Below are 26,981 nucleotides of genomic sequence, written 5' to 3' on the forward strand. Positions count from 1 at the left end.
CCAGGGGAAGTCCACCCCTCCATGTGCTTCTCTGTGTGCCTTTTCGTTACAGCAAACACTCTCTGGTACGACTAACCATGTGTCTGGAACAGGTCACTGTCAACTGGACATTTGGTGGTTAATGCAGCAGATTTCAAAGTACAGTCACAATGCTGTTGTCTTTCAGGAGCTGTTGGCTGTGGAGACTCAGGGCCATCTCAGGGGAGATGAGTGGGAAGGATAAAAATGACATCCTCTGCTGCTGAGCTGGGCCAGAATTCTGGGATACAGGGAGTTACTACAAGTGGGCAGTGCTGCAGAGAGACAGCTGTGCCCAGGAGCAGCTCTTCTGCACAGCGCAGCAGGGCTGGGGAATGAACTGCAGGTGTCATGAGGACTGAAGAGAAAGAAGAGGGGCATTACAGGATGTATGTGCTGTGAGCAGGCTGAGAGCTCACTGCAGGAGGATTGCTCACAGCTCTTGACAAGGTAAGTCTCTCGCTGCAGGCCATGAGCTGCTTTTCCTGGAGGTATCACTGAATTTGAGACAACCCAGAGCAGATCAGGCTGAAGACACACCATGTTTCCTAACTCTGGGGAAGGACCTGCTCCAGCTGAGGGTTTCTGCGCTGCAGTGTCAGAGCACAGCCCTGAGGGCTGCGTGTCCCAGGACAGCTGCAGGCTGTTCAGCTGGGGGTGCAGCCGGGTGCCCAGGGCTGTGGTGCAGAGCAGGGTCCCTGCTGTGCCCCAGGGGCTGTGTGCCGGGGCAGGGACTCTGCCGCCTGCCAGGCTCAGCACTCAGCCTGCCCGGGGAGCTGCCCAGGGCGGTGCGGGGAGACGTGTGGGGGGAAGGAGCCCCCCAGCAGGGCAGGGGCCTTCTGCTGCCACAGCTGCTGCCTGGGGCAGGGGGATCATAGCTACGCTGCACCCCAGAATGTTTCCAAGGACACTCTGTATGAGGAGAGGGATTGTCTTCTTTCTAATCGTAGGGATGGGAAAAAGACTGGAGGCAGAAATCTAAAAGGGGCTGTCAACAGCAGAGAGATTCTACATCCAAGGAAATGCTGTGGGGTTGCTGAAATGAATATTAGGTGTTGTTTGCATGTTGTATGTTAATGAGGCATTGCTGAAGTACGTTGAGAAATGCTGAGTACTTAGTGATGGGTGATAGATTCCTCTGCTCTCATCAGAGTCTGATTTCTTTTCATAGTGTTATGGGGGTGCAATCATTCTCCATCTTCCAAATTGTCAAGCTCAGAGCAATTAGAAACATGCCCAGCCATCTCCACTTCCTCCACTCTAAGCAGCTGTGAATCCCTTTGCCTCTCGGGTCTCATAGGCAGTCATAATGAGTGCACCAGAAGCACTCAGAATTTCTCAATTCAGCAAACACTCCATGGACACACTGAGTGATGGGAGGGAGTACAGAAAAAATTTCACTAAAATTTATTTTTATGACCCACATATTTCTGGCTTTGAGCTCACAGATGCTGACAAGCACCTCTCTATTAGAAGTTAATTCATCTGACACATTTTTTAAAGAAAACTTGCACTTACAGAAACTCCTCATTTCCCTGTATCTATGGGGACAAGACTGTTTCCTTGAGAGAAAAAGTGCAGAAGCCCTCCAGGCAAAGTCAGCATCATGACATGTAGCTCACATCGTTGTGATTGAATGAACATTTTCCACACAGAAATCTCTGACTTGAACCTTTGTGCTCCTTGGACAGGTCCTGGTGCCCAGAAGTACCAGATGGCCAACAGCAGCTCCATCAGCGAGTTCCTCCTCCTGGCGTTGGCAGACACGCGGCAGCTGCAGCTCCTGCACTTCTGGCTCTTGCTGGGCATCTACCTGGCTGCCCTCCTGGGCAACGGCCTCATCAGCACAGCCGTAGCCTGCGACCACCGCCTGCACACCCCCATGTACTTCTTCCTCCTCAACCTCGCCCTCCTCGACCTGGGCTGCATCTCCACCACTCTCCCCAAAGCCATGGCCAATGCCCTCTGGCACACCAGGGACATCTCCTACACAGGATGTGCTGCACAGGTCTTTTTCTTTCTCTTCTTCATCTCTGCAGAATTTTATCTTCTCACTGTGATGTCCTATGACCGCTACGTTGCCATCTGCAAGCCCCTGCACTATGGGACCCTGCTGGGCAGCAGAGCTTGTGCCACCATGGCAGCAGCTGCCTGGGGCACTGGGCTTCTCTGTGCTCTATTGAACACTGCCAATACATTTTCCCTGCCCCTGTGCCAAGGCAATGCTGTGGATCAGTTCTTCTGTGAAATCCCCCACATCCTCAAGCTCTCCTGCTCACACTCCTACTTCACTGAAATTTGGCTTCTTGTGGGTAGTGCCTGGTTTTCCTTTGGGTGTTTTGTCCTCACTGTTGTGTCCTATGTGCAGATCTTCAGGGCCGTGCTGAGGATACCCTCTGAGCAGGGACGGAACAAAGCCTTCTCCATGTGCCTCCCTCACCTGGCCGTGCTCTCCCTGTTTCTCAGCACTGCTATGTTTGCCTACCTGAAGCCGTCCTCCATCTCCTCCCAATCCCTGGACCTGATTGTGTCATTTCTATACTCGGTAGTACCTCCAGCACTGAACCCCCTCATCTACAGCCTGAGAAACCAGGAGATCCGTGGTGCCCTCAGAAAAATACTTCAATATACACTGTTTCTTCATCATAAAGATATTCATCATACTCTGAAGACTCCAAAAAGTTTAAGAAAAGCTTGACTTTTTATGTGATGTTTACATTTTTTCTTCATGTTTGTTTGTCATATCTATGATAAATGTAATTCCAATTAAACAATATTTATAATCATTCTTTATCTTCTACTGCTTACTTCTATGTGATGAATCTATTGTACTTAAGGAACCAGGTTCTATATGTAGATCAGCAGAAAATCATTTGTCTTGCCTCCCATCTAGTCTGAATCATCAGAAGAAAATCATAGAATCACAGAATCATAGAATGGCTTAGTTTGGAAGGGACTTCGTGAATCATCAAGCTCCAATCCCCCAGCTCCAGATATGGCCACAGTCCTCCACATTTAACACTAGAGCAGGCTGCCCAGCGCTCCCATCCAACCTGGCCTTGAACACCTCCAGGGACAGGGAATCCTTAACCTCTCTAGGCAGCCTGTTCCAGCACCTCACCACTCTTGTAGCAAAGAACCTCTTCCTGAGGTGAAGCTTTAATGGACCTGGTGCTCACCAGTGCAGAGTATAGCATCGGAGATTTTAAGATTGGAGGCAACCTGGGCTGCAGTGATCATGCCCTGGTGGAGTTTGAGATCTGGAGGAATGCTGGCCTGGAAAAGAGCAGAGCTAGGAGCCTGTGCTTTAGGAGAGCAAACTTCTTGCTGCTTAAGGAACTGCTGAGTGGGATCTCCGGGGAAAGTGTCCTTGAGGGCATGGGTACAGAACAGAGCAGGCAGCACCTTGGGCCACCCTTCTGAGAGCGCCAGAGCTCTCAAACCCCTGGCAGAAGAAATTGAGCAGAGGAGGTGGGCGACTGGCATGGCTGAGCAAGAACTTGCAGCTGAAACTGAGGGAAAAGAGGGAAATGTACAGGAAGTGGAAGCAGGGTTGTGTAGGATGGGAAGAACATAGGGACATTGTCCGCATGTGTAGAAGTAAGATTAGGAAAGCCAAGGCACAGATCGAGCTGAACGTGTTGAGGGATGTGAAAATAACAAGAAGGGGTTTTTCAGGTACATAAGCAGGAGGAGACAGATCAAGGAGGGCGTTCCCCCTCTGATAAATGAGGACGGAGAGCTGGCTTCCTCAGACATGGAAAAAGCTGAGGTGCTCAGTAAGTGCTTTGCCTTGGTCTTCACTGGTAGTCAGGCTCCTCCCCGTGCCTGCCAGGACCCTGAAGCCCTAGGTGTGGGTGAGAGGAGTGGATTCTGTCCCACTGTAACAGTGCAACACATCTGAGTCCTCCTCATGAAACTGAATGTATATAAGCCCATGGGGTCGAATAATATACATCCTAGGGCTCTGAGAGAGATGGTTGATGCGGTTGCTGAGCCGCTCTCCAACGTATTTGAAAAATCATGGCTGTCTGGTGAAGTCCCCAGTGACTGGAAAAAGGGAAATGTTACTCTCATTTTTAAGAAAGGGAGAAAGGATAACCTGGGGAACTACAGGTCGGTGAGCCTCACCTCTGTGCCTGGGAAGATCATGGAGCAGATCCTCCTAGAAGCTATGTTAAGGAACATAGGAGATAAAGAGGTGATCCGAGACAGCCAGCATGGTTTCACCAAGGGCAGATCGTGCCTGACCAATCTGGTGTCCTTCTACGATGGAGTGACGGCTTCGGTGGATGGGAAAAGGGCGGCAGATGTCGTCTACCTGGACTTGTGCAAAGCCTTTGACATGGTCCCTCACCACATCCTTCTCTCTAAATTGGAGAAGTGTGGATTTGAAGGATGGACTGCTCAGTGGATTAGGAATTGGCTACCTGGATGCAGCCAAAGGGTAGTGATCAATGGCTCTGTGTCAGGGTGGAGGCTGGTCAGAAGTGGTGTCTCTCAAGGGTCAGTCTTGGGACCAGTGCTCTTCAACATCTTCATCAATGAAATAGATGATGGCATCGAGTGCACCCTCAGCAAGCTTGCAGATGACACCAAGCTGAGTGGTGCAGTCGATACATCGGAGGGAAGGGAAGCCATCCAGAGGGACCTGAACAGGCTGGAGAAGTGGGCCCACGAGAACATAATGAGGTTCAATGAGGCCAAGTGCAGGGTGCTGCACTTGTGTCGGGGCAATCCTAGGTACTTACACAAACAAGGGGAAGATCTCCTTGAGAGCAGCCCTGTGGAGAAGGACTTGGTGGTCCTGGTGGACGAGAAGCTGGACATGAGCCAGCAGTGTGCGCTTGCAGCCCAACAGGCCAACCGTGTTCTGGGCTGCATTAAAAAAGGGGTGGCCAGCAGGGAGAGGGAAGTGATTGTCCCCCTCTACTCAGCTCTTGTGAGGCCCCATCTGCAGTACTGCGTCCAGGCCTGGGGCCCCCCGTACAGGAAAGACACAGAGCTCTTGGAGCGGGTCCAGAGGAGGGCCAGTAAGATGTTCAGAGTGCTGGAGCACCTCTCCTATGAGGAAAGGTTGAGGGAACTGGGCTTGTTTAGTTTGGGGAAGAGAAGGCTCCGGCGAGACCTCATTGTGGCCTTCCAGTACGGGAAGGGAGCATATAAACAGGTGGGGGAGCGGCTGTTTACAAGGGTGGATAGTGATAGGACAAGGGGAATGCTTTTAAACTGGGACAGGGGAGGTTTAGGTTGGATATTAGGAAGAAGTTTTTCATACAGAGGGTGGGGAACCACTGGAACAGGCTGCCCAAGGAGGCTGCGGATACCCCATCCCTGGAGGCATTCAGTGCCAGGCTGGATGTGGCTCTGGGCATCCTGGTCTGCTGGTTGGTGACCCTGCGCATAGCAGGGGTTGAAACTCGATGATCATTGTGGTTCTTTTCAACCCAGACCATTCTATGATTCTGTGATTCATACTTTCCTCTGGGTTTTTACTCACACTTTACTCTGGCTTTTTCTCACACTATACCAAAGTTTTACTCACACTTTACTCCAGGTTTACTCTCTCTTTACTCAGGGTTTACTCACACTTTACACCACACTTTTGTCCAGGTTTACACACACTCGAGTCCACATTTTATCACAGTCCGTGTCTTCCCATACTTAACTCCAAGTCTCCCCAAACTTTACTCCCGGTCTAGACACACTTTACCACATTTACTCATACTCTACACTGAGTGTACTCATACCTTTCTCTGGTTTACTTACACTTTCATCTGAGTTTACTCTCACCTTGCTTTGGGTTTATGCACACTTTACCAGGCTTTACTCATAGTCTTCTAAGGGTGTACTCACACCTTACTCTGGGTCTTACTCACACTTTACTTCAGGTCTACACACACACTTTACTCTGGGTTTAGTCACACACAACACCAGGTGTACTCACACTTTATTCTCAGTTTATTCACATTTTTCTCTGTGTTTACTCACACTTTTCTACAGCATTTACTCACCCTTTATTTCAGGTTTATTTCAGCTCGCTAAGCCACGTTCTCGCTGCCGATAACAGATGCTTTTCTACAGACTTGGACAGTTAGTGCAGACAGTGGGTCTCCCTTTATTTCCAAATCACATCGTTAGCTATCCTATCTCTGGAATGCATGGTAGCAGTCTCAGACAGTAAAACCACAAATTAATGAAGAAGCAGCGGATTAGTGAATGGAGCTGTGGTCAATGAGACGACCAGCCAAAGCCAGCCAAGAGTCCTCCATCCTGACCCAAGCCCAAGAAAATAACATGATGACCTTCATTGGAAAGACCACCAAGAGATATGCGTGCGTAAAAAGGCACGCGTAAAAGACTTGGGCCAGAGAGGGGGGAGGAGAGAGGGAATGTCAATAATTCTGGAGACTCATTGCAATAAACCAACCTTTTCTTGGACATCTAATGTCTATGCTAGCAGCTTGCTCTTTAAGTATGTGACTTTCTTGCCCTCAGTATGCAGGTTAGGTGGCAATATCCCCTCTGCATCCAGCGTGTGTGTAGCGCTGATTAAACATAGCTGTGTTACAACTGCTCTATAGTTAAAGAGTTTGATTTCCGCACATCATTTCCATTCCATTCAGCGCTGATCAGCCCTCCTCGAGAGCGCCCGGTCCAGGCACCTTCCCATCTAACCAAAAAGATCACCGCTCTGCTAGTCCTGAAACAGGACCCCGGGGGAAGAAAACTTCTGCATAGTGAGGGGAGGCCGCAGTCCCGAGTCCCAGGCCCCAGCCCCGGGCCGCTTCACCACCATGCTCCAATCACTGCACATGTGGCCTCAGCGCACAGAGCGCAGCTCCTCGGAGCGGAGCAGGAAGCGGCAGCCAGCAGCGCCCCCCGGAGCTGCCCTAGTGCTGAGCAATGGGCTATAAGGAGGGGATAGATATGTTGAGGTGAGGTCACTTGTGCAAGCAGAACTCACCACCTTGTAACAACCACGTGGCTGACATGCTGTTTGAGAGGTTATTTCTGTCTCCGGAGGTGACAGCCCAGCAGCAGGAGCAAGGCTGGCAAAGGGCTTTGGAAATCATTCCTTCTGTTGTAGCAAATAGGACAGCCTTGAATTTAGGGCTGAGCTCTGTGCCTTTAGGAATGCAGCTCATGGTCATTCCCCTGTCTCTGGTAAGCCAGCAGAAGGCACCTGCTGGGCAGGTGGATTGAGAGATCCCTTCTGCCTGAGAATCTGATTTCCTGCATACAGGAGGAGCTCTTGCGTATGGGTTTTCATGTCCCCTGGACATTAGCACATGATGGGCGCATAACTTGGACATGTCTGCCTGAAAGGTCAGCATCAGGCATGGGACCTGAAAGGTCATGGTGAGATTTCATCTGTGTGGTGTGCTGGCAGGCCAAGAGAAGCTGATGGGTTGGTACACTGCCTGGAGGGTAGATTGTGAGATGATGGCACTTTCGGTGTACCTGGAGTGGTGGAAGACATTTGATACTGCCCTGTATGAGACCTGTATGAATTGATGGATGGACCACTCAGTGTATGCGGAATTGGATGGATGGTCACAGCCAGAGTTGTGGTCAACAGCTCAGTGGCTGTGTGGAGACAATGGTATTTTTTAAGGAGTCTGCAAGTGCAACCGGTGCTATTCAACCTCTTTGTCACTGACTTGGACAACACTGTTGAGTACACCTTCAGCAAGTTTATGGGTGACACCAATTTCTGTGATGTGGACAACACAGTAAAGAGAAGGGATGCCACCCAAAGGGACCGTGTCAAGCTACAGAGGTAAGTCTATGAGAACATCATGAAGATCAACAAGACCATGTGCAAGGATGTTCACATGGGTCAGAGCAATGCCATGCACAAGTGCAAGCTAACTAGAGAAGGACAATGCCCTCCCTCACTCTGATGGCCACCTCTCTGTTGATGCAGCCCAGGGTACGGTTGGCCTCTCTGGCTGCAAGCACTCCTGTTAAGGTTTCCATCTCCCACGACCTCTAAGTCCTTCCCCACAGGACTGCTCACAAGTAGGAGTTCCCGCAGTCTGTATTCATACCTGAGATTGTCCCAACACAAGTGCAAAACCTTGCACTTGATCTTGTTGAACCTCATGGTGTTTCTTTGGACCCACTTTCCAAGCCTGTCCAGGTCCCTCTGGATGGCACCCCTTCATTCTGTCGTGCCAACCGTACCACGCAGCCTGGTGACATCAGCAGAATTGCTGAGGGTGCGCTCTATCTCATCATCCATGCCACTGAGAGGCGTTGAAGAGCTCTGGTCCCAAGGCTGACATCTGGGGACACCACTTGTGATCGGCCTCCACCTGGTGGAGCCCATTTCCCAGACAGCCATTTGGTAAATGGCATTTGGTAACAGTCCTTTGGCTGTGACCTTCCAACCAATTTCTTATCCAATGAGCAGTCCACCCTTCAAATCCATCTCACACATCTCTCCATAGAGATAAGGATGTGATGTGGGACCATGCCAAAGGCCTGTCATAAGTCCAGGTAGATTTTTGTACCGGTCTGTGTAACTGATGCATTGTCAAAGTGTTCACATTATCATTCTGACCATAAAGAACCACAAAATTTAATGAAGCTTTGGGAAAATGCTGATTTCGCATTTAGATCCTGAAAATACTGAGCTAAACAAAACACAGTAAATCTCAGAACCAATGTTGTGCTACAGTAAAATGCATCTTATTACGGCACACACAAAGAAATTTTTTATTAGATTGTTTCTTTGCTTACAGCTGGCACCTGGTAGATAAGTGTGTTTCTGTAACTTAGCAACCTTCACTTCGGTATCCAGAGAGCTCCTATTGGAATGGTCTGGAGGTCAGCAGAGACCAAAGCATTCAGAAGTGAATCATTACCCGAGCTGCAGTGACACAACAGACTGGGTGTGACAGCAAGAACAGGAATTACAGACTGGTAAAGAGGGGTAATTTAGGGAGTTATAGATAAATAATAGGAAAGGAGGTCAGGAGATGAGACAACAAAACTGAAGTACAAACATAGGAAATCACTTCAATTACAGTAAATAGGTGAGGAATAAGAGGGATGTGAAATCTTAACTGACTGTGAGCTTATTTCTGTGTTGGAAATCTTTTAAATCACATAAAATATTAGTCAAATGCATTGTGGATTAGGTGTAGTTCCAAGTAATATAGTAAGGTGAAAGTGGTGCTGTATTCAAAGCTGTTCTGAAGTGTTCAGAGAAACCTGCATTTGATGTGCAGCCATTAACACACACACTTTGTTGTCAGTGGGTTTTACGCAAGGAAAGAATAAAGTGCTCATTGCCTCAGCCCAGGAATTGTGTAACTGTGTTTTCTCCCCCATCCTGTTGAGGAGGGGCAGTGACAGAGCAGCATAGGGGGCACCTGGGAGCCGGGCAAGGTGAGCTCAGTGCAGCTGGGTGCTGAGTTCCAGGGTGCTTCTGGGGTCCCAGCCCTGCAGCACGGTGTTTCTGTGTGCCTCCCCTCTGCAGGACAGCCCAGCCATGCTGCCCCACAGGCAGCTAGACTGCTAAGATTTAGGACAAGAATACCCTAATGTAACACATTGGTCCTTCGGCTAATACACTGATACCTTCCAATAATCCAGCCTATATAATCTCCACGGTGCCTGCTGGCATCTCATTTGCTTGCAGATACAGAGATGGAACACAGAGGCTGTGGGAGTCAGCACTGACCCAGGATCATACGGGCTTCAGGAGAAAGAGAGCAGGGTGACATCTCAGTAGAAGTGGTAGGAAGCCAAACACATGTATAGGAACATGACAACCACAGACACACACGTATATATGAAGAGAAAAGGAAATAAAGAAAAAAATATTAATAGAAAAAACATAATACAAGCCTGTTATGGGACAGACTGTGAGTCATTTACAGAGACAGATGAGAAGTTTAACCCTGCTGAACAGTGACCAGGGCATTATTTTCCTCACTGCATCCCTGAGCTCCTGGTTCCTCATGCTGTAGATGAGGGGGTTCACTGTTGGAGGCACCACTGAGTAAAGAACTGCCACTGTCAAATCCAGGGATGGGGAGGAAATGGAAAAGGGCTTCAGATACGCAAACATCACCGTGCTGAGAAACAGGGAGACCACAGCAAGGTGAGGAAGGCACATGGAGAAGGCTTTGTGCCGTCCCTGCTCAGAGGGCATCCTCAGCACGGCCCTGAAGATCTGCACATAGGACACAACAATGAAGACAAAACACCCAAATAAAACAAGAACACTAACCAAAAGAAGTGAAATTTCTTTGTGGTAAGACTGTGAGCAGGAGAGCTTGAGGATCTGGGGGATTTCACAGAAGAACTGATCCACAGCATTGCCTTGGCACAGAGGCAGGGAAAATGTATTGGCAGTGTGCAGCAGGGAATAGAGAAGCCCGGTGCCCCAGGCAGCTGCTGCCATGGTGGCACAAGCTCTGCTGTCCAGGAGGGTCCCGTAGTGCAGGGGCTTGCAGATGGCAACGTAGCGGTCATAGGACATGATGGTGAGAAGGGAATACTCTGCTGAGAACAAAAAGAAGAAGAAATAGATTTGTGCTGCACATCCTGTGTAGGAGATGTCCCTGGTGTGCCAGAGGGCATTGGCCATGGCTTTGGGGAGAGTGGTGGAGATGCAGCCCAGGTCGAGGAGGGCGAGGTTGAGGAGGAAGAAGTACATGGGGGTGTGCAGGCGGTGGTCGCAGGCTACGGCTGTGCTGATGAGGCCGTTGCCCAGGAGGGCAGCCAGGTAGATGCCCAGCAAGAGCCAGAAGTGCAGGAGCTGCAGCTGCCGCGTGTCTGCCAACGCCAGGAGGAGGAACTCGCTGATGGAGCTGCTGTTGGGCATCAGCTGTTCCTGGGCATGGAGTCCTGTTCAGAGTGCAGAAGATAATGACAAGGCAGTTCTCACAGTCACACCTCCTGCTATGCTGTAAATTTTTTTCTTTCTTTTAGGCTAATGTTCATTTGCTCCATTACATGAATTTAATTTCATGAAGTTCAGCAATCCATAAGCAGAAGAAGCTTATGGAGCTTTTGTCTTCCTCTCATTTTCTAATCTTATCCCATATTCCTAGATAATTTCTGTTTCCATGTCTCTCGTTTTTACCCCAACTGCTCTTAGAGCCCACAAACCCAACCTTTGTGCACAAGAATTTCTGCTAGAGAAAGCTGCCTGTTTGCAGGATAAGTGCATTATTCATATCTGCTGAAATTGACAATCATTTCAACTGCTTCTATCTATCGAGAAAGGAGTGTCAGAAAGCAAATTCTCTGTCACTGTATACAAAACAAGCGTCTGGGAGAAGTAAAATTCAGGAGTCTCAGAGGTGTGTTCAAAGTTGACAGCCCCTTTTGGATTTCAGCCTCCAATCCTTTTTTCCTCTCTAAGAACAGGAAACGGAAAATCCCTGCCTCATCTCTCCTCGTGCAAAGTGCTCTTGGAAACATTTTGGGTTTCAGCGTATCTGTGATCCCCCTGCCCCAGGCAGCAGCTGTGGCAGCAGAAGGCCCCTGCCCTGCCCTGCCGGGGGGCTCCTTCCCCCCACACATCTCCCCACAGCGCCCTGGGCAGCTCCCCAGGCAGGCTGAGTGCTGAGCCTGGCAGGCGGCAGAGTCCCTGCCCCGGCACACAGCCCCTGGGGCACAGCAGGGACCCTGCTCTGCACCACAGCCCTGGGCACCTGGCTGCACCCCCGGCTGCACAGCCTGCTGATGTCCTGGGACACACAGCCCTCGGGGCTGTGCTCACGGAAGCCCTGGCTGGGAGTAGACCTGTTTACATGATAAAGAAACAGAGTGTCTGCAGCCTGATCTGCTTTGGGATGTCCCAAATTTAGCCATCCCTCCTGTAAATGCACCTGCATTGCATTCAGCCAGACACTTACTGTATCAAGGGCTGTGAAAAATGCTCCACCAGTGAGCTCACAGCCTGCTGCCACCATGCACTGCTTGTAAATTCCCTCTAATTTCTCTGTTCTCCCCATGCCACCTGAAGTGTACAGGAGCTGCTCCTGGGCACAGCTGTCTCCCTTCAGCTCTACCAACTTGTATGAGCGTTCTGTGTCCCAGGGGACCGGCTCAGCTCAGCATCAGAGGAGGTAATTTCCTTCTCCCCACTGCTCTCCCTGGAGATATCCATGGCCCTCTTGAGCTGACAGCTCCTGCAAGGCATCAGGGTCATCACTGCAGAACGTACTTCAAAGTCTGCTCAACTAATCAACACGTCCACAGGATTCCAAAAGCATGGATGTTCCAACTAAAAGAAATTTGACCACAATGAAAGCAAATGCCAAATCAGGAAACCTCTGCTCATGACCAGTATGAAAGAGGTTACACAGATAAGGACAGGGAGGGGTTGACTCCTCCTGTTCTGGGCAGTGGTAGAGCTGAGGCAGTGCAGGCATAACATTACAGAATCATTCAATGATTAGGCTAAGGTTGGAGGGGCTTTCAAAGTGCACCTGGTTCCCAGCCCTCAGCCATGGGCAGGGCTGCCAACCACCGGATCAGGCTGCCCAGGATCCCATCCATTTTGACCTTGAATGCCTCCATGGATGTGGCACACAAAACTTCTTTGGGCAACGTTTTCCACTTCCTTTGAGTAGATTTTTTTTTCTTAAAAGCTAAGCTAAATCTCTTCTCTGTACTTTAAAGTCATTTCCCTTTGTCCTACAACTATCAGACCGTCTCGTCCCAACGCTAAGGTTAAGACATGTCATCTGCTGATGGAAACCCCGGGACTGAAATGGGATCAGTTCCCCAGAGGTCCATGGGAGCCATATGTCCTCTTAGCTGAGTTCAGATGCGCACAAAGTTCAGATGTCTGTGTGTGAACCCCTCATCTGAATGCTTGGTCTTCATTCAACAGGGACTTCATTGCTCACACAGACACACTCAGTGATGCCCAAGGTGCCTGGGGTGATCCTAGTTGTGTGCTGGTGCTTGTAAAGTGTGGTGGAAAATCTCTGAGATAGACACCTCCTCCCTGAGCATCAGCTGAGGGCCAGAAGGGAGGTATTCTTGGCCATCCTAAATGCCACCACAGCCCTGTGCTCAGGGCACCCAGTGTGCCTATTGCACCTGTCCCCGGGGAGCATGTCGTGTTATTATGCTGACCAAATGGATGAGCTCACAACAGAAGAGCCAGACCTTCCTCTCTGCTCGGTCTGTGTCACACTCTGCCATTCAAGGCATTACAAAGCTCTGAAATACTTATATTCTTTCACTGATGACACCTCACTATGTTTGAGGCTCACATTTGAATGGCATCAGAGTAAGTCTAGAGTCACGCCAGTTCCCAGTTGACAGGAGGCTGGCAAATGTTGTCTCATTGTAAGAAAGGGAAAGAAAGATGACATGGGCAATTATGGACCTGCCAGTCTCATTCCGGTGCCTGGTAATATCATGGAGAAAATGATGCGGGGAGTTACTGAAAAAGCCCTGAGGGACAATTCTGACAGTGGTCGCAGCCAACACAAACTCATGAGTGGAAGGTCCTGTTTAACTTAATGTCCTTTCATGACAAGGTCACCCATGTAGTTGACCAAGGGAAGCCAGTTGATGTTGTCCTTGAGGACATCAGTAGAGTTCTTGATACTGTTCCTCACAGTATCCGCCTGGACACAATGTATGCATACGGCATAGACTGAAACATAATGGGTGTATGGGCGGGGCCAAAAGGCTTACAGTAAATGGGGTTCATGCAGGCTATAGGACGGTCACTAGCAGGGTTCCCCAGGGCTCAATTTTAAGGCCACTACTCTTAAACGTATTTGTGAATGACTTGCATGTTGTGCTAGAAAATGTTTTGAGCAAGTTTGCTGATGATACCAAATTAGTAGGAGTTGTCTCCACTGAAGGTGGAGAGGACTTGCAGAGAGATGTGGACAAGATAGAGAACTGGGCAAGCTCCAACCACATGAAGTATAACAAGAACAAGGGCCTGATTCTGCACCTTGGTGGGGGCAACCCTGGACATACACACTGACTGGGGGATGGGACACTGGAGAGCAGTCCCACTGAAAGGGACTGGGGATCCTGGTCAACAGCAAATTGGGCGTGAGTCATTAGTGTGCCCAGGCAGCCAGGATGGACCATCATCCCCTGGGGAGCATTGAGCGCACCATTGCCAGCTGGGTGAGGAAAGGGATTGTCCCTCTCTGCCCTGCACTGCTGCAGCCTCACCTGGAGCACTGGGTGCACTTCTGGGCACCGCAGAACATAAAAGACATAGCGCTATTGGAGAGTGTCCAAAGGAGGGCACTAGAACTGGGAGATCTGAAGTTCAAAGTTTCACTGGGATTCACTACTTGTTCAGACTGGGCCCTTCTCACATCCCAAATCCTGGGATGAGACACACTGCTTGCATGGGACTTGGGCCTCACAGCACCTCTGTACACCATGCAGAGCCTGGGAGCTGCTGTCCCCATGTCTTTAATTTGGCATCCTACAATCTTCCATCCCACTGCCCCAGGAAGGGCCCTGAGCCATCAGGAGGGACAGGATCTCCCTGCCAAGGGTCTGGGGATCAGGGCTTGGCCTTTCTGCTTCATAACACAAAGGAGGCTTTTCTCAGCATCACAGCCACCATTGCAGTGCCTTTGCCTGCCTGTAACCATGGCTTCCAGTTATCTGCTCTAACAAGTCCCTGGGGAAGCTTGCTTGTTAGTGGCCCTCAGTGGGGCCCATTAATACTCCAAGAAACTTCTCTGTTCCTTCTGACTTGGTCTTCTTGAGCACTTCATGCTATCTTCTCTCTGCACTGGTGGTTGATGGACTCAGCAGCAATTTTCCCCCTGGGGCCCATTACAGCCTAAAGAGCTCTCCTGTGCCTTGTGCCTTCCTGTCATCTTCTTCAGGTGTTCAGAATTTGTACAGCTAACTGGAGAGGTATCTGGAGAGAGCTTAAAGAGGAAGAGTTCAATGGTCATTTATAAAGTCCAGTTATTTGTTTATTGATAGCTGTATTTAAACAAGATGTTAAAGCAGCACATGGCAGTTGATTCTGACCCAGGATGTCCCATAATGAGCTTTGCTCTGTCACTGTTATGGACAAACGTCCTCTTAAGCTTTCCCCATCCCTTTCTAGTCATGGCCCCACGGGACTTGCACCACTTTTCCTCACATCACTCTTCTCCTCTGCAGTCACCCGCTCACTGTTAAACCTCCTTTGCACCAACCCCCACTGGCTTTCCTCCAAGAACCAGCTGCATGTGGGCAATGACAGTTTTTTTTTTTTTTTTTTTTTTTTTTTTTTTTTTTTTTTGCCAACAAACAGAAGGAAATGTGATGCAAATGAATGAACAGTAAAACACAATGATCATCTGCATGCCTTGTCCAAGCTGCATCTAACGAGGTTTTTCTTTCACAGGGAATACTTGTACAAGAAATGAGTTAGACAGAGAGAGGAAGGGATAAATATAATCACAGTGAAGGAGTTGACAAGAGAGTTCATCAGACTATGGAGAGATGGAACAGATTCCAGTAATCTCCCTGAAGGTCACAGATCAGCCAGGTAGTTGGGAGGTATTTGAACGAAGAAAGAGCAAGGGATGGGGAAATGTGGAGAGCAGTGGGAAGAGTGTGTGTCCAGATGGCCTGCTGAAAACATGCCCTTCACATGGTCACGTATTAAGGAGAGTTGGAGACCCCTGGAGGGTGAGGGACAGGAAATATGCAGCAGGGTAGAGCAGCAGCGGGCACTGGGCATTAGTCACAGGGCATTGGCACTGGCTCCACAGCCTGTGTCTGTGTACCTGAAGGCATCTGTGTCCTGCAAACACAGTTCTGGAAAACATTGCCCTTTCTCAAGAAGAATTAAAAAAAAAAAAACCAAAAAAACCACATCCCTCAAAGAACAGTTTTTTCAACTTAAATGGAAAGAGGAACATGAGAATATTTGATGTTGAGAGGTGTGTCAACACATTTTCATTGATTTCTATCTTTTTCATCAATTCTTTGTTTCAATTTTATTGACATAAACAACTTCCAGACTTACAGCTTCAGAAAGAAAGCCTCTGTTTGTCTCTCCTAACAGAGGATGTGCTCCAAACCCAGTCAGCTTGTGGGAACTTTCCCAAATCCACTCCAAGTTGCTGACATTTTTTTTTGTGTTGGAGGCACCACTCTGGATAGTGCCTTCCCACCACCTTCCAGACATGGTTTCTTCATATAAAAAAGGAGGAGAGTAACTCTTTACATCATTTCTGAATACTAGGTACAGCATGAATGGTAATAAACTAAAAGAGAGATTTACATTTGATGTTGGGAATGCATTCCTTACATTTTGTAGATCATGATGTGAGGCGCAGGACGGGTGTGGAACAGGTAGCCCAGAGAAGTTGTGGCTGCCCCATCGCTGGAGATGTTCAAGATGTCACGGGCCCCAGGCATCCAGATCTACTGCGTGACAGCCCTGCCCACAGCAAGGGGGTTGGAATTAGATGCTCTTTAAGGTCCTTCCAACCCAACTCATTCAAGGATTCTGTGATTCCTGTCACTTTCTTCCAAGTTGAAATCCCTTTTTTTTTTAGGTATTCCCTGATCACCTCCTCTTTTACTCAGGGCACACGTGCATTGAACCGACATTTCCCACCTGTCTCTGGCACCTAGGATTCCAAGAAGCCCAGGCCAACTGATTAACAGCAAGGGCAGGAAGGAAAGGAGTATCAGAGTCTTTTCCATGTCCTGTCTCACCAGGTTCCCTGTCCCATTCTACTCTGGGCCCACATTCTCCCCAGCCTTCCTTTTGTAGCTTACATATTTGTACATGCCCTTCTTGTCTGTGATATGCCTGGGCACATTCAATTGCAGTTGACCTCCAACTTTCCTAAACTCATCTCAACAGGTACACTGGACAAAGTCTCTGCATTGCTGCCAGCTGACCAGGTCTACCGTTCCCATCTGTCTGTGGAGAACATCTTCCACATGTTCTTCCTGATCAGGAAGCCAGGAACGGACACTGTTGGTCTCCTCTGTTGGCCATTTCCATTCATTCTGACCTGGCTACTCTGCCATCCCCAGGCAGAGTTCAGTGCACTCTCACAGAGGGCAGTTGCCCTTCCTTGTCTCCTCGCCCATCCATAGTACAGACTCTGTATACCCCTTGTGCTTCAGTCCAGTTGTGGAAGCCATTTAACCGTGTCCCTGTGGTCCAAACAAGTACTCAGACCTGCTACCCTATTAAAATTCTAGTTCAGCATGTGTTGGTTTTCTCATTAGTGTTCTCATCCACTACATATAGTGGCACACAGGCATTGGACCCACTGTGGGGCTCAGAGTTGACCAAGCAGCACAGACACTCCTGGGGCATGGCTATCCTGAAGGCACAGTGCTGCATTTGCGGCTGCATGTTAGTGTGCTGGACAGCCCAGGTAACGGGCATGACACTCGGCTGCTTCTGATGCCATTCGCAGAAAGCTGAGGTTTCATAAGTTGAAGGTACCACCAGGCACCTTGGTCATCACCCAGGGTCTGTGTGTGAGCAACTGACTCCCCGCTGAAGGACCAAGGACTCAGAGCAGGAGCTCACATGCAGGCAACTCCTTGTGCACACCTGAACTGAACCAGAGGAATCCCAGCTCCTGTGGGTCCGTGGAGAGTTGAATCCCATTTCAGCCCCAGGGTTTCCATCTGGGGATGAGATGCCTGCACTGCCTCAGCTGGATCACTGCCCTGCCCAGGGGAAGGCCACCCCTCCATGTGCTTCTCGGTGTGCCTTTTTGTTACAGCAAACACTCTCTGGTACAACTAACCATGTGTCTGGAATAGGTCACTGTCATTTGGTGGTTAATGCAGCAGATTTCCAAGTACAGTCACAATGCTGTTGTCTTTCAGGAGCTGTTGTCCATGGAGACTCAGGGCCATCTCAGGGGAGATGAGTGGGGAGGAAAAAATGACATCCTCTGTTGCTGATCTGGGCTGGGCTCCTGGGACACAGGGAGCTCCTACAAGTGGGCAGTGCAGCAGAGAGACAGCTGTGCCCAGGAGCAGCTCTTCTGCACAGCACAACAGTGCTGGGGGTGCGTTCTGCAGATGGCATGAGGATAGAAGAGAAAAGTGTGAGCAAGCTGTGAGCTCACTGGAGGAAGATTGCTCACAGCTCTGGACAAGGTAAGACTCTGGCTACAGGCAATGCAGCCGCATTTCCTGAGGGATCGCTGAATTTAAAACAACCCTGAGGAGATCAGGCTGAAGACACACCGTGTTTGCTTATTGTGGAGGAATACCTCCTTCAACTGAGTGTTTCCATGCTTCATTGTCAGAGCACAGCCCAGAGGGCTGCGTGTCCCAGGACGGCTGCAGGCTGTGCAGCCGGGGGTGCAGCCGGGTGCCCAGGGCTGTGGTGCAGAGCAGGGTCCCTGCTGTGCCCCAGGGGCTGTGTGCCGGGGCAGGGACTCTGCCGCCTGCCAGGCTCAGCACTCAGCCTGCCCGGGGAGCTGCCCAGGGCGCTGCGGGGAGAAGTGCCCTGCACCGCTGTTGGCCTTCCACTATGAAGGCCAAAGGAGGGATTTTCTGCCATGTGTTCTGCTTCCTGCTTCAAACAGAGGGTAAAGATGTAGACGGTGATAGAGAAAAAGTTTAACTGTGTTGGACTACATCTAGTGAGAATCTTCAAGTGCATTCAGTCTCTCACTGTAAGCAGATATTTACATTGTTGGACTCACTGGGGTTCCCTTATGTTCCCTTTTATACCTGCAAACATGAACATGCACCCAGAGAATGCTCTGCAAACAGGATGGGTTCTGAACAGCAAATAGGAATGCACACATTCTGGGCTGTTGTCTGTAAGCACAGACATGTACAAGACATGGAACAGGGAAAAATCTCCAGCAAGGAAAATCTGCTGGCAACAGAGTTATGATCAGGGAATGAGAGGAAAGTAAGAACAGGGAGAATTCACCTGAAAAATCCACACTACTCCCTTCAGTGCAGACACCTCCCTCTGAGCAAGCTCCCACCCAGAAATGCCTCTGCCCTCATGGCCATGGAGTTCAATGCACGAACCACCTCCTGTGCAGCCAGAGCTCCAGCAGAGCAGAGCAGAATCTACCCAGGCACGTGTCCATCGCCCTCTGCAGTGCACAGGGGCTGAGAGCCACTGCCTGGGGCTGTGGGCAGTGCAGTCTGTGAGGCTGGGAAGGAGTTGGCTTTCCCTTAATGAGACGCCACCACTGGGTCACATCTCCTTCAAGTGTCCTTCAGAGCTGTGAGCTGACCTCCAGGATGTAAGTTTTTCTCACAGGCTCGAGATCAATGTGCAGGGACGAAGGGGAGAGATGCTATATGCAGGGAAATGCTCTGGGGTTGGTGAAATGAATTGTAGGTGTCGTTTGCCAGATGTGTGGTGATGAGACCTTGCTCAGGACCCTGAGAAAGGGTGGGCATTCCGGGATGGGCAGTGGTTTCCTCTGCTCTCAGCAGGGTCTGCATTCTTTTCAAGGTAACATGGGAGGGCATTCTCCCTTCGTCTCCTACAGTTGCAAGTTCAGAGTGTGTGGAAACAAGCCCACCCAGCTCCCCTTACCCTGCACTAAGCAGCAGTGCTGCAGAACAGCTCAGGATTTCTGACTTCATTTGAACACTCCTTGACCATGGTGAGTGGGAACAGACTGTGCAGGAAAAAAAAAATTATTAAAACTTTTCTTTTCAACCCCCATATTTCTGGCATTGGTAATGCAGATGCTGACAAGCACTTCTGCATTAGAAGGGATTTCATCTGACAAATTCTGGACAGAGAATAACCACAGCACCACCACGTTCCCATGTACACACAGGGACAAGGCTGCCTCCTTGAGACAAAATGGGCAGAGGTGTTCATGGCAAAATCAACTGCATGAAATGTAGCTCACATCGTTGACCACAATGACCATTTCCGATGTGGAATGTCTTGTCATTAACTTTCCTACTCCTTGGACAGGTTCTTGTGCTCACAGGTCCTGGTGCCCAGAAGTACCAGATGGCCAACAGCAGCTCCATCAGCGAGTTCCTCCTCCTGGCGTTGGCAGACACGCGGCAGCTGCAGCTCCTGCACTTCTGGCTCTTGCTGGGCATCTACCTGGCTGCCCTCCTGGGCAACGGCCTCATCAGCACAGCCGTAGCCTGCGACCACCGCCTGCACACCCCCATGTACTTCTTCCTCCTCAACCTCGCCCTCCTCGACCTGGGCTGCATCTCCACCACTCTCCCCAAAGCCATGGCCAATGCCCTCTGGCACACCAGGGACATCTCCTACGCAGGATGTGCTGCACAGGTCTTTTTCTTTCTCTTCTTCATCTCAGCAGAATATTCCCTTCTCACCATCATGTCCTATGACCGCTACGTTGCCATCTGCAAGCCCCTGCACTACGGGACCCTCCTGGGCAGCAGAGCTTGTGCCACCATGGCAGCAGCTGCCTGGGGCGCTGGGGTCCTTAATTCCCTTCTTCACACTGCCAATACATTTTCCCTGCCTCTGTGCCAAGGCAATGCTGTGGATCAGTTCTTCTGTGAAATCCCCCAGATTGTCAAGCTGTCCTGCTCTGATGCCTACTTCAGAGAAATTGGGCTTCTTGGGGTCAGTGCTTCTTTAGTATCTGGGTGCTTTGCTTTCATTCTTTTCTCCTATGTGCAGATCTTCAGGGCCGTGCTGAGGATGCCCTCTGAGCAGGGACGGCACAAAGCCTTCTCCACGTGCCTCCCTCACCTGGTTGTGCTCTCCCTGTTTGTCAGCACTGGCTTTTTTGCCAATCTAAGGCCCCCCTCCACCTCCTCCCCATCCCTGGATCTGATGGTAGCAGTTCTGTATTCATTGGTGCCACCAGCAGTAAATCCCCTCATCTACAGCATGAGGAACCAGGAGCTTAAGGATGCAGTGAGGAAAATGATATCATGGACTCATTTCAGCAGGGATAAACTTCTCATCTGTCTCTACAAATGATTCACAGTCTTCTCCATCATTGGCCTATTTTCTATTCCTTTCTGTTTGTACTATTTATTTATTTTCATTAACAAATACTTTTTTGTTTGCTGTTCATAGTTATGTTTATGTGTGTAATTATCATTAGTGGTTATCATCTTCCTGTACATGAGTTTGGATTCCTTCCACTTCTACTGCTACATCACTTTGCTCTCTTTCTACTGAAGCCCATATGATCCTGAGTCAGTGCTGACTCCCACAGCCTCTGTGTTCCACCTCTGTATCTGCAGGCAAATGAGATGCCAGCAGGCACCCTGGAGCTGATACAGGCTGGATTAGTGGAAGGTATCAGTGTATTAGCCTGAGGACCAATATATTACTTCAACAAAAGGAATCAGTGTGTGCTCATCCTAAAACTTCCCAGTTTAGTTTCACTTGGTGTGTGAACAGACCAGTCTTTATCAATGACCCTGTTTCACAGAAGCACTGAAATCACAACGGACTGCTTCTTTCTTTGCCTCCACCAGGTGCAAGGACTTGTTCTCGGGCTTGGTATAGACTGTTTGGAGTTTGAGTGCATCAAGATAAAAAATTGCTGATTGTGGCAAAACAAGGAATGGAAATTTGCTAAAGTGGGGGAAAAGAGCTAAAAGGTGAGCCAGGTGGCACTGTGATGAAGAGGAAGATGAAATAAAGGGGAGGAAGTAGGTGCTGTGAGAAGGAGGACGTGTGGTGTCAGGGGCTGTGCTGGGGGCACACCTCTGTACCACTGCACGCATGCTGCCCCACACAGTGCCTGCACAGAGCTGCCAGGGGCTGCCTGTGGGGTGGTGGGGCCGGGCTGTCCTGCAGAGGGGAAGGCACACAGAAACACCGTGCTGCAGGGCTGGGGCACCAGAAGCACCCTGGAACTCAGCACGCCGCAGCACTGTGTTCACCTTGCCTGGCTCCCAGGTGCCCCCTATGCTACTCTGTCACTGCCCCTCCTCAACAGGACGGGAGAGACAACACAGTTAACCAATTCCTGGGTTGGCACAAAAAGCAGTTTATTCTTTCCTTGCTTAAAACCCACTGACAGTAAACTGTGTGTGTTAATGGCTGCGCATCAAATGCAGGTTTCTCTGCACACTTTGAAAAAGCTATTGAATTCAGGGTCTCTTTCACCTTAGTATGTTAGTTTGAACTATACCTAACCCAGAACACATTTGACTAATATTTTGTATATTTTAATAGATTTCCAACACAGAAATCTGCTCACAGTCAGTTAGGATTTCACATACCTCCTATTCCTTATTTATTTTATTCCTGTTTACTGTAATTGAAGTGATTTGTTTGCAATTTTCAAATGCTATGTTTGCATTTCGTCTTTGTTGTCTCACCTCCTGACCTATTTTCCTGATTCTTATCGATAACTTCCTAAATTACCCATGTGCCAGTTAGTTATTTCTGCTCTTGCTGTCACACCCCGTCTGTTGTGTCACTGCAGCTCGGGTAATATTTCTCTTCTGAATGCTTTGGTCACTGCTGAACTCCAGACCATTCCGATAGGAGTTCTCTGGATACCGAAGTGAAGGTTGCTAAGTTACAGAAACACACTTATCTACCAGCTGCCAGCTGCAAGCAAATAAGTAATCTAGTAAACAATTTCTTTGTGTGTGCAGTGACAAGATGAATTTTACCATAACACAACCTTAGTCCTGAGATTTAGAGTTCTGCTTAGCTCAATATTTTCAGGATCTAAATGGGAAATCAGTATTTTGCTAAGGCTTCATTAAATTTTGTGGTTCTTTATGGTCAGAATGATAATGTGTACAATTTGACAATCCATCAGTTACACAGACCAGTACGAAAATTAATCAGGACTTAGGAGAGGCCTTTGGCATGGTCCCACATCACATCCTTATCTCTGTGGAGAGATGTGTGAGATGGATTTGAAGGGTGGACTGCTCATTGGATAAGAAATTGGTTGGAAGTTTGCAGCCAAAGGACTGTTACCAAATGCCATTTACCAAATGGCTGTCTGGGAAATGGGCTCCACCAGGTGGAGGCCGATCACAAGTGGTGTCCCCAGGCGTCAGCCTTGGGACCAGAGCTCTTCAATGCCTATCAGTGGCATGGATGATGAGTTAGAGCGCACCCTCAGCAACTCTGCTGATGACACTAAGCTGCGTGGTGCAGCTGGCATGACAGAATGAAGGTGTGCCATCCAGAGGGACCTGGACACGCTTGAAAAGTGGGCCCAAATAAATGTCATGAGGTTCAACAAGATCAGGTGCAAAGCTTTGCACTTGTGTTGGAACAATCACAGGTATGAGTACATTCTGGGAGAACTCCTACTAATGAGCAGCCCTGTTGGGAAGGACTTAGAGGTCCTGGGAGATGGAAACCTTAACAGAAGTGCTTGCAGCCTGAGGGGCCAACTGCACCGTGAGGGGCCAAGTTTACCCTGGGCTCCATCAACAGAGAGGTGGCCGTCTGAGCGAGGGAGGGCATTGTCCTTCTTTAGTCAGCTTGCAGTCGTGCATTGGATTGCTCTGACCCATATATCCATGTGCAATATCCTTGCACATGGCCTTGTTGTTCTTGATGAGGTTCTCACAGACCCACCTCTGTAGCTTGTCTATAACACATCAGAGCCTCCCTCTGGTTGAGGAGGGGATGGTGCAGAAGTGTCTGGGTGGGATCAGTGTGCACACATCCATGGGTCCAGATGGGATGCATCCACCTGTGCTGAGGGAGCTGGCAGAGGTGACTGCTGAACCTCTCTCTATCATCTTTGACAGGCCTTGGAGATTAGGAGAGGTGCCCGAAGACTGGAGGATAGCCAATGTCAGTCCAGTCTTCAGAAAGGGCAAGAAGGAGGATGTGGGAAACTCCAGGCGAGTCAGTCTCAGCTCTGTCCCTAGGAAGGGGATGGAACAGCCTATTGTGGCTGCCATCTCCAAGCAAATGGAAGAGAAGAAGGATATGAGGAGGAGTCAGCATGGGTTCACCAAGAGGTAATAGTACTTGAGTAACCTGGTAGCCTTCTATGATGGCATCACAGGCTGGGTGGATGGGGGGAGAGCAGTGTCCCTGCACACCGAGGGCCCACGGGCTTTGCAGTAGCAAAGGTTTACTCACAATTTTCTCTGGGTTTACTCTCACTTTACTCAGGGCTTTACTCACAATTTACTCCAGGGTTCCTAACAATATGCTTTAGGTTTTACCTTCAAGGTTACTTTGGGTTTACTCACAATTTACACCAGGTTTCCTCATTATTTACTCCGGGCTTACACACCTTTTACTTTGGGTTTACTCACAGTTTTCTCTAGCTTTACTCACATTTTACATCTGGTTTTACTCACATTCTTCACCACGGTTTACACATATTTTACTCCATGGTTCCTCACAGTTTACTCCAAGCTTTGTTCACTCTTTACTCCAGGTTTACTCACTCTTTACTTCATGGTTACGCACACTTTACTCTGGGTTTTCTCACAATTTTCTTTGGGTTTAGTCACACCTTACTCAGGGTATTATTCACACTTTACTCTAGCTTTACTAACCCTTTACTCCGGGCTTACTCACACTTCAATCCAGGTGTACTCATAGTTTTCTCCCGGTTTACTCTCACTTTACTCAGGACTTTACTCACACTTTACTCCGGGTTTCCTAACAATGTATGCCAGGTTTTACTCATATGTCTACTTTGGGTTTACTCACAATTTACACTAGGTTTCCTCACTATTTACTCCAGGCTTACATACGCTTTACTTTGGGTTTACTCACACTTCTCTCAAGCTTTACTCACATTTTACATCAGGTTTTACTCACATTCTACACCACGGTTTGCACATATTTTACTCCATGTTTTCTCCAAGCTTTGTTCACCCTCTACACCAGGTTTACTCACTCTTTACTTCATGGTTACGCACACTTTACTCCGGGTTTACTCACGCTTTACTTTGGGTTTAGTAACACCTTACTCTGGGTATTATTCACACTTTACTCTAGCTTTACTAACCCTTCACTCCGGGCTTACACACACTTCACTCCAGGTTCATTCATACTTTTCTCTGGGTTTACTCTCACTTTACTCAGAGCTTTACTCAGACGTTACTCCGGGTTTCCTAACAATGTATGCCAGGTTTTCCTTATAAGTTTACTTTGAGTTTACTCACAATTTACACCAGGTTTCCACACTATTTACTCCGGTCTTACACACCCTTTACTTTGGGTTTGCTCACAGTTTTCTCTAGCTTTACTCACATTTTACATCTGGTTTTACACACATTCTACACAAGGTTTTACACATATTTTACTCCATGTTTCCTCACAGCTTGCTCCAAGCTTTGTTCACCCTCTACACCAGGTTTACTCACTCTTTACTTCATGGTTACGCACACTTTACTCTGGGTTTACTTACAATTTTATTTGGGCTTAGTCACACATTACTCTGGGTATTACTCGCGCTTTACTCTACCTTTACCAACCCTTTAATCTGGGTTTACTCAGACTGCTGTCCAGGTGTACTCATACTTTTCTCTGGACTTACTCTCACTTTATTCCGTGTTTCCTAACAATGTTCACCATTTGTTTTACTCACAACTATACTTTGGGTTTACTCACAATTTACACCAGCTTTACTCGCTATTTACTCCGGGCTTACACACCCTTTACTTTGGGTCTACTCACACTTTTTTCTAGTCTTACTCACCCTTTACTGCAGGTTTACTCAACCTTTACTCAGGTTTTACACACACTTTATTCCAGGTTTACACACATTTTACTCTGGGTTTAGATACACCTTACTCCAGATTTTACTCACACTTTACCCTGGGTTTTACTCACACCTGTTTACTTGTTGTAGACAATAAGATGACCAACCAGAGCCAGCCAAGAGACTCCAACCTCACCCATGTCAAAGGAAAATAAGACCTCAGCCTTCATCCAAAAGTCCACCAAAGAACCACCAAAAGATACGCATGTGTCATAGAGCTGAGACTTGGGGCAGGGATAAATGTCAATCATTTTGGGGACTCGATGTACTAACCCAACGTTTACTTGGAAATCTAATGCATGTGTAAGCAGCAGCTTCTTTAAGTATGTGCCTTTCTTGCCCTCCGATATGCAGGGTAGGTGGGGGGCACTGGGGGAGATGTGGTGTGTGCGCAGCGATGATTAAACATACCTGCTTTATAACTACTCTGTGGTTACAGAGTTTGATTTCCACCCATCACAGGGCACAGCCACTGGCACCACTGTCTGTGTCCCTGTACCTGGAGGCATTTGTGTCCTGCAAACACCGTTCTGGATAACATCTCCTTAAGAAAAATGAGAAAAAGAAAAAGAAAAGGACACCAAATTCCTTCAAAGACCAGCGTTTTCAAGTTAAAGAGGGAGAGGACTGGAGAGAATATTAGAAGCTGAGAAGTGTCTTAGCATATTTTTATTGATTTCAATCTTTGTTGTCAATCCTTGGTTTCAATTTCATTGACATTAATGAACATCTTTCAGCCTTACAGCTTCAAAAAGAAAAGAAGATCCATTTGTACCTTGCACAGAGCCTGGTGCCCCCCAGAATTTCCCTGCCCAGAACCGTCCATGGCATCTCTGTCTTTGCATTGATGGAGTCAAACTGTGGTACTGAGCTCATTTTGATTTTCTCAGATTGTGTTTTCGATGGTCACATGCAGCACAGGACGCTTCATGGCCTCCATGCCCTTAATGCCAGGTACCCTGCCCCATTCTACTGTGGGTCCACATCCACCATAGCCTTCCTTTTGCAGCACATATAATTCTAATAGCCCTTATTGCCTTTGATATGCCTGGGAAGATTCAACTGTGTTTGAGCATTAGCCTTCAGAAACAAATCTCAGCAGGTACAATAGGACAAAATCTTTGTGCTGCTGTAAGGAGATCACTTCTTGTCTCCACTTTCTAAAAGAATTCTTCCTAATGTACTCCAAAGACGCTTGAAGAAGCCAAGGTGTGCTCTGCTGTAGCCCAAAGATGTGAGCTTGGCTTTTGCCCTCCCTTCAGACTCCTCAGCTCCACCATCCCATGGCCACTGCAGCCCAGGGTCCCT

General features: G+C 48.6%; 3 protein-coding genes across 3 annotated transcripts; 2 read left to right on the top strand and 1 right to left on the bottom strand.

Annotated features, from left to right (window-relative positions):
* Nucleotides 1–1,843: 1,843 nt before the first annotated feature.
* On the top strand, nt 1,844–2,716 carry LOC121108046 (olfactory receptor 14A16-like; the record flags this gene model as incomplete). The annotated part of the gene is made up of 1 exon (XM_040654709.1): nt 1,844–2,716. A coding segment is annotated over one exon (873 nt), but the record flags the coding sequence as incomplete, so codon positions are not given.
* A 461-nt stretch (nt 2,717–3,177) lies between these two features.
* On the bottom strand, nt 3,178–19,886 carry LOC121108047 (olfactory receptor 14A16-like). The gene is made up of 3 exons (XM_040654710.1): nt 19,866–19,886; nt 10,016–10,480; nt 3,178–3,294 (listed from the first exon to the last, which is right to left on the bottom strand). The coding sequence occupies exons 1-3, from the start codon at nt 19,884–19,886 to the stop codon at nt 3,178–3,180; spliced, it is 603 nt and encodes a 200-aa protein (XP_040510644.1).
* Nucleotides 19,887–19,957: 71 nt separating this feature from the next.
* Nucleotides 19,958–20,932, top strand: LOC121108048 (olfactory receptor 14J1-like). The gene has a single exon (XM_040654711.1). The coding sequence runs from the start codon at nt 19,973–19,975 to the stop codon at nt 20,930–20,932; it is 960 nt and encodes a 319-aa protein (XP_040510645.1). The 5' UTR covers nt 19,958–19,972.
* The last annotated feature ends 6,049 nt before the right edge of the window (nt 20,933–26,981 follow it).

Source organism: Gallus gallus, chromosome 33 (genome assembly GCF_016699485.2).
Source record: "Gallus gallus isolate bGalGal1 chromosome 33, bGalGal1.mat.broiler.GRCg7b, whole genome shotgun sequence".
Classification (NCBI taxonomy): domain Eukaryota; kingdom Metazoa; phylum Chordata; class Aves; order Galliformes; family Phasianidae; genus Gallus; species Gallus gallus.